This window comes from Mustela lutreola, chromosome 15 (assembly GCF_030435805.1).
Source record: "Mustela lutreola isolate mMusLut2 chromosome 15, mMusLut2.pri, whole genome shotgun sequence".
NCBI lineage: Eukaryota > Metazoa > Chordata > Mammalia > Carnivora > Mustelidae > Mustela > Mustela lutreola.
Genome location: NC_081304.1, coordinates 42,185,218 through 42,192,262, shown reverse-complemented (window position 1 = coordinate 42,192,262; position 7,045 = coordinate 42,185,218). Strand labels below are relative to the sequence as shown.

The following is a 7,045-nucleotide window of genomic DNA, read 5'->3' as shown; positions in this document are numbered from 1 at the left end:
TGGGTGTGGGGGATCTATGAGGTTAGAGAACCTTGTTGGCTCTCCTGCCTGGGCTCCCTCCATACCACCCTCCCCCTGCATCCAGAGCAATGGCTCCTCCTCCCTTCCCTTGCTTCCTCAAACACACTGGGCACTGGACTGCTTGTTCTTTGGCTCTTAGCCTGGGGGTGGGACAGACAAGGATTCATTCTCTTACCTTCTTCATCCCCCCTCCAGGCTAGGTCCTAAATAAGAGGGTGAGGACTGTGAAACTCATTCCTACTCTCTGCCCCAGACTACCACACTTTGTTTATGCCTCTCCTTACCCCACCAGTTGCAACTACTTAGGTGACTCTCCTTCATCAGACCAGGCTCAGACCCCTGCATCCAGCTCCGTGCCCGGCACATGGTAAAAGCGATTGTGGCAGAAATGAGGGCAAAGCCAGTTCTTGCCTCCGGGGACCCAAGTGGTAAGGAGGTGGGAGTGGGACGACAGCCTCCCAGAACCCGGCGGGGTAGTCACTCCACCTCGTGGCCCCGCCTCAGTGGGCGTGGCTCTGTCTGGTCACCAGTCCGGGGAGGGGGCGTGGCCAAGGCGGGGATGTGCCCTCCCCTCGGGGGAGTCACGTAGCTTTGCGGCATCCGCAGCCTCATTTACAGGAGCCTGAGCTTCAGGCGCAGCTGTTGTGGATTTGAATCCGCGCCCTTCCTGTGGCTGACGCCGCTAACTCGCTGCGCACCTTGCTGCACACAGGTGAGGTAATCCGGCGAGGCAAGAGCTGCTCAGCGTCTCCCCTTCCTCTCCCTGACTCTTCCCTCTATCACCCTTGTCCTACTCTCGGGGGTCCTTGGATGTGCCTTCTCGGTTCTCTTCTTAATCCTCTCTCCTTTCTGTCCACTCGGAAACCCTATGGTTCAGCTTCTCCCACAGGACCCCTTCCTCTTAGCTCTCATGCCCGGACCTCAGCTTTTCTAATCCCAAGTCTTCCTCTGCCTACAGAATTTTTCCTCGGGGTCAGCCTCTCCCAGCCAGCCCATTTTCATCTCAGCCTACACCCTCTTCTAGGCTAAGTTCCTGGTCCAGTTGTCTTGCCTACTCTCTCCCCCTGGTTTAGGTCTTTCCCTTGGCTAGTTAGCCTGTCTCTCTGTCACCTCCCCACAGATCTCCCTGCTCCATCCTCCCTTTCTCAGGCCCTTTGCTTACCCCTTTCAACCCTGGTCCTTTGCTCCCATCTGGCTGCAAAGGCAGTCAGATTTGGGGTATGGAAAAGAAGAGGTTACAGAAGCCTATGGCAGTTACGTGTGCCACTCCTGCTCCCCACTTGTCACCCACTTTTCCTCCAGAACCCGAGGGAAGAGGATGATAGGTACTTTTGCTTCATTCTGAAGCCTTGGAAGTAAGTATGCTTTTCCTAGGAGTCTTGCTGAAGATGGTAAGATGGAAGTTGCAAAGGCCAGGGCTTATGTCCTACCCGAAGGGGCCAGATTCAGTGAAAGAAGGACTGGATCTTTGTTTGGGCAGTAGTTTCACAAGAAGACCTGTAGCTTCCGGCAGTTCACCTCCCCACCCCCACCCCGCATCTTTCCCCAGGGCTGGGAAGGGTGCCCACCAGAGACAAAAGGAGATGTGGGAACTGGGGCCCTAAGCCTGCTAGCTGTCAGAGGGATTGGTGCCACTGTGTTGCCCAGGACCCACGCCAAGGACTACTGCCTTGTTCCTAGCTCTATGCTTGTTGGGAGGTGGGGGGAGGCCATTTGGCCCCCATGTGGCCAAGAGAGGAAGCAGAGGAAGTCCTAGGTCGGATCCAGCTTTTTTTTTTTTTTAAAGATTTTATTTATTCATTTGACACAGAGTGAGAGTGAGAGCGAGAGAGAGAGAGAGAGAGAGAGAGAGAGAGAGAAAGAAGCAGGCTCCCTGCTGTGCAGAGAGCCCGATGTGGGGCTTGATCCCAGAACCCTGGGATCATGACCTGAGCTGAAGGCAGAGGCTTAACCCACTGAGCCACCCAGGCGCCCCGGATCCAGCTTTTATATCTCGTCTCTACTCCACAGAGCTGTCACCATGCCCCACTCATTCCCAGCCCTTTCTGCTGAGCAGAAAAAGGAGTTGTCTGACATTGCGCTCAGGATTGTGGCCCCAGGCAAAGGCATTCTGGCTGCCGATGAGTCTGTAGGTAGGTGGGGACCTGTGCCTAGGTGGGGTGGGGTAGAGATGGCCAGAGAGCCCTGGGAATGAGCTTGCTACCCCTCTTTTTTTTGCCTCCAGGCAGCATGGCCAAGCGGCTGAGCCAAATTGGTGTGGAGAACACAGAGGAAAACCGCAGGTTGTACCGCCAGGTCCTGTTCAGTGCTGATGACCGTGTGAAGAAGTGCATTGGCGGGGTCATCTTCTTCCATGAGACGCTCTACCAGAAAGACGATAATGGCGTTCCCTTCGTTCGTACCATTCAGGATAAAGGCATTGTCGTGGGGATCAAGGTGCAGCCACTCGCCCTTGATGGGGGCTGAACATGGAAATAGATATGTGTGTGTGTGTGTGTGTGTGTGTTGACAAGGGGAATCCTGCCTGGGTTCAGCCCTCTGTCTGTGTGTTTCCTCTACAGGTTGACAAGGGCGTAGTGCCTCTAGCAGGGACTGACGGAGAAACCACCACTCAAGGTACAGGATGGGTGGGTGAAGACCACAGGGTTGTTGGATGGTTGATGCTGGCAAAGAAGGGCAGAGTAATGAGGCTGGCACTATGCCTGCAGGGCTGGATGGGCTCTCGGAACGCTGTGCCCAATACAAGAAGGATGGTGCTGACTTTGCCAAGTGGCGTTGCGTGCTGAAAATCAGTGAGCGCACACCCTCAGCACTTGCCATTCTAGAGAATGCCAACGTGCTGGCCCGCTACGCCAGCATCTGCCAACAGGTATGTATATGTGTGCGTAAGGGGCTTAGGTGGGTGCCCTGTGTCTAGTGGGGAGAGGGGTACAGGGCTTTCTCCCCTCCCACCTGCTGACCCGCCCAAGCTACTCTGCTCTTACCTGCAGAATGGCATTGTGCCTATTGTGGAGCCTGAAATCCTGCCAGATGGAGACCACGACCTCAAACGTTGTCAGTATGTTACCGAGAAGGTGAGTCCACAGCCGCACAAAGACACATACTGCAAGGGCACATACTGACGGGGGAGCCTGTTCCCCATAGTCCCTCGCTCAGATGCAGGCACTCACCCCAAGCACCCTTTACACTGTCCCAGAACACACCTGCGAGTTTGAGCCTGTACTGACCCTCACAGTCATGCCCACGTTCCCCTAAAAAAGGGGCCACCAGAACCTTAGTAAGCCTCCTTTGATCTCCAGGTCTTGGCTGCTGTGTACAAGGCCCTGAGTGACCATCACGTGTACCTGGAGGGGACCTTGCTCAAGCCCAACATGGTGACCCCTGGCCATGCCTGTCCCATTAAATATAGCCCAGAGGAGATCGCCATGGCAACTGTCACTGCCCTGCGTCGCACTGTGCCCCCAGCTGTCCCAGGTACTGCCCTGCTTCCTAACTTGCTCTGTCCCTAAGACCCATTCTCAGGTTCTTGTGGCCTTCATGGGTCCCTTGCCCTGGAAAAATAGGGGCTTGACCAACCAGTTTGTCTTCTCTTCTCTACTCTAGGAGTGACTTTCCTATCTGGGGGTCAGAGTGAAGAGGAGGCATCACTCAACCTCAATGCTATCAACCGCTGCCCCCTTCCTCGGCCCTGGGCCCTCACCTTTTCCTATGGGCGTGCCCTTCAGGCCTCTGCCCTCAATGCCTGGAGAGGGCAACAAGACAATGCTGGGGCTGCCACTGAGGAGTTCATCAAGCGGGCTGAGGTAGGGAGCTAGAGATGGTGGTTGTGGGAGAGGGGTATGGCTAGGTGGGAGGGCAGCACCCACAGACTAGAGCCTGGGCAGGGTTTGGCACCTCTGGGCAGTGTCAGCCCGCTTACTCCACCTCCCTCCTACCCCTCATCCTTTTGCAGGTGAATGGGCTTGCAGCCCAGGGCAAGTATGAAGGCAGCGGAGAAGACGGGGGAGCAGCAGCACAGTCCCTCTATATTGCAAACCACGCCTACTGAGTATGCATTCCACACTACAGCCCTTGGTCTGGCCATCTGCACCCTATTTTGCCTATAGTTACGGCTAGGACCGAATAGCCATGCAGAGCAGAGATGCCTCCATCCAGCACTGAGTCATCTTCCTTTTCTTGTCCTCCCCTCCCCCCTCCCACTGCTGCACCCGGGACCATTGGATGGGAAGATAGGACGCCCCTTGTGACTGAAGACAGGAGAAGTTGCTAGAAATCAGAGCAGGATGCCTGGGTTTCCCCCTGCCTCCTTCAGCCCCCACAATTTCCTCATGATGTGGTAGCTTCTCCTTGGGCTTTCCTTCCCTGCCCTGCTTCCTCGGATCAGAAAGTAAGACACCAGATGTGACTCATGCCTTGGGTACATACCACAAAGCAAATAAATGGTAGCAAACCATGCTAATTTGTCTGTCTGTTTTACACATCAAATTCCCACCTCAGTTTCTGATTTCCATTGACTGTCTCTGGGCCTCCTGCCTGTGGAGATGGGGAGGGTAGTTTTCCTGGGTTCTAAGTTTATGAGGGAGGGGTACACCGAGTCACCATTCCCGGCTCAGGCTCTTGCTGGTGATGTCCATGGCTGCAGTGTGGGCAGTGCAGACGGCTGCATGTTCTTCAGGGACTGCTGCCTCAGGCACTAGGGGGCAGCTGAAGGATGGAGGAAGGTGAGAACTTGTACAATTCCTGAAGGCAGCTTTTGCACAGAGCCCAAAACAGATAAGGGGATGGGAGTCTCTCACTTGTCCTCTGCGTTGAACCCTGCTGGGGCTTGACACATTGTGCTGGGGTTGTAGGGTGGGCACTGCAGGAGCAGCACTTGGGCTCCTGCCCAACATGGAAAAGCCCCAAGGCTCAGGACTGCCAGACGGAGCAGACTGTCTAGGAGGTTGCCAGGGGCTCTTGCCCATTCCCACTGGGGTAGATGAGGACACAGAGAAGGCTGATTTGAGGGTCTGGGCAAGGGTAGAACTGTTGAGGTTTCATGCTAAAGTTTGCCCACTTAGCTGGGGCGTGGGGGTACATCAAACACCTGGTCTGTCTGAGGGGATGAAAAGATGAGAGAACTAGGTGTGTTTTGTGTGAACTGGGGAGGCCAGGCTCTGTGTAAAGTACTCCACCCAGCTAATTACTGCAGCATGGGGATGTAGGCCCAGTGGGACCTGCCCTTATATTAATAAAAATAGATAACACTTATATGGTACTTTGTTTTTTAAAAAAAAGTTTTATTTAGGGGCACCTCGGTGGCTCAGTCAGTTAAGCATCTGCCTTCAGCTTGGGTCATGATCTCAGGGTCCTGGGATCAAGCCCCGCATTGGGCTCCCGGCTCCGTGGAGAGTCTGCTTCTCCTTCTCTCTCTGATACTCCTCCACACTTGTGCATGCTCTCTTTCTGTCTCGAATAAATTAAAAAAAATAATAAGAGATTTATATATCTGAGAGAGAGGGAAAGATTGCTTGAGCAAGGTAAGGGACAGAGGGAAGGAGAGAGAATCTCAAGCAGACTCCCTGCTGAGCATGGGGCTCAACGCAGGGCTCGATCTATCCCACAGCAACCCCAACTCATGCCTGAGTTGAAACCAAGAGTCAGATGCTGAACCAACTGAGTCACCCAGGCATCCCCTGTTGCACTGACTATGTATTCCTGGCAGGCCAGGCCCTATTCTAATCACGCTACATTTAGTAACTCATTTACTACAACACTGTATAAAGCAGATACTGTTACTATCCCTATTTTAATATGAGGAAACAGGCACAGAGTGGTTAATTAATTAAACTCTTGAGAGCACTCAGGTGAAGTGAAGAAGTCAGGATTTAAACCTAAGTGATCCAGAATTCTGGATCCAGGATTCAGAATCCGCTTGTGAATTTTCTAAAATTTAAGGTGAAGTATTCACTTATATGAGTTGGAAATGAATTCAAATGAATTAACAAAATACTGAATGAGCCAAATATGCTAAAAAGGTACTACTGGCTTTCCACCTCCATATTTAAGGCTTGAGGAGAGGACGCCCAGAAGAGACGTTCTATAATATGGATAAACAGCTATGTGATCGGTGATATTTGGGTGCTTCCTGTGCCGGGCTCTTTACATGAATGACCTCATTTTATTTTATTTATTTCTTTATTAAAGTTTTTTTTTTTTTTTTAAAGATTTTATTTATTTATTTGACAGCGAGAGAGCACAAGCAAGGAGAGCAGCAGAGGGAGACGAAGAAGCAGGTTCCCCACTGAGCAGAAAGCCCGATGTGAGACTGGATCCCAGCACTCTGGGATCATGACCTGAGCCGAAGGCAGATGCTTAACCTTGTGAGCCACCCAGGCACCTCTTTAATTAAAGATTTTATTTGAGAGAGAGAGAGAGAGAGAGAGAGAGAGAGAGAGAACGAGCTGGGCGTGGGGGGCGGGGACGAGGAGAGGCAGAAGCAGGCTCCCGGCTAAACAGGGAGCCCGATGTGGGGATCAATTTCAGGACACCTGGATCATGACCGGAGCCAAAGGCAGATTCTTAACCAACTGAGGCATACAGGCGGCGCATTTTATTTCTTTAAGTAATCTCTATACCCAACGTGGGGTTGGAATTTATGAGCTCTAGATCAAGCCCTCTGCGCTCTATGGATTGGGCAAGCCACCCTAAGTGGTGGCTTACATTTTAGTAAATGTATCCATTTTCCAGATGAGAAAACTGAGACTTAGAGCTGCCTGTGGTAGCCCAACTAGTGTATAACGCCTGCAGAGTTTGCGCTCTTAATCCGTGGGACTAGGGATGTGTTCTGCAAAAAAGCGGGGGACTAACGAAAAGTTTTCGAGCAACACAGAAATCCGCGTACCTCCTCGACTGCCCTTGGCGCGGGATAGACTCCTTTCAAACTGGCCGACACGCTCCTTGTGGACCCCGCCCACCCTCAACCTCTTTTCCTCCCCGCGCCCCGGGAGTGCGGCTCGCGATTGGCTGCGACCGCTGTCGTGGT

At 52.9% G+C, this 7,045-nt stretch overlaps 1 protein-coding gene across 1 annotated transcript; it reads left to right on the top strand.

Moving 5' to 3' along the window:
• Positions 1–584: 584 nt before the first annotated feature.
• On the top strand, positions 585–4,476 carry ALDOC (aldolase, fructose-bisphosphate C). Its single transcript, XM_059148798.1, has 9 exons — positions 585–733; positions 2,032–2,153; positions 2,246–2,457; positions 2,583–2,637; positions 2,730–2,890; positions 3,012–3,095; positions 3,321–3,495; positions 3,625–3,824; positions 3,974–4,476. The coding sequence occupies exons 2-9, from the start codon at positions 2,042–2,044 to the stop codon at positions 4,067–4,069; spliced, it is 1,095 nt and encodes a 364-aa protein (XP_059004781.1). The 5' UTR covers positions 585–733; positions 2,032–2,041; the 3' UTR covers positions 4,070–4,476.
• The last annotated feature ends 2,569 nt before the right edge of the window (positions 4,477–7,045 follow it).

What these genes read in the sequence shown, in the direction of transcription:
- ALDOC (XM_059148798.1), top strand. Translation starts at nt 2,042, where the DNA reads ATGCCCCACTCATTCCCAGCCCTTTCTGCTGAGCAGAAAAAGGAGTTG. An exon ending in GCATTGTCGTGGGGATCAAG is followed by an intron (nt 2,458 to 2,582) that starts GTGCAGCCACTC and finishes TTTCCTCTACAG; the next exon opens with GTTGACAAGGGCGTAGTGCC. An exon ending in ACGCCAGCATCTGCCAACAG is followed by an intron (nt 2,891 to 3,011) that starts GTATGTATATGT and finishes TCTTACCTGCAG; the next exon opens with AATGGCATTGTGCCTATTGT.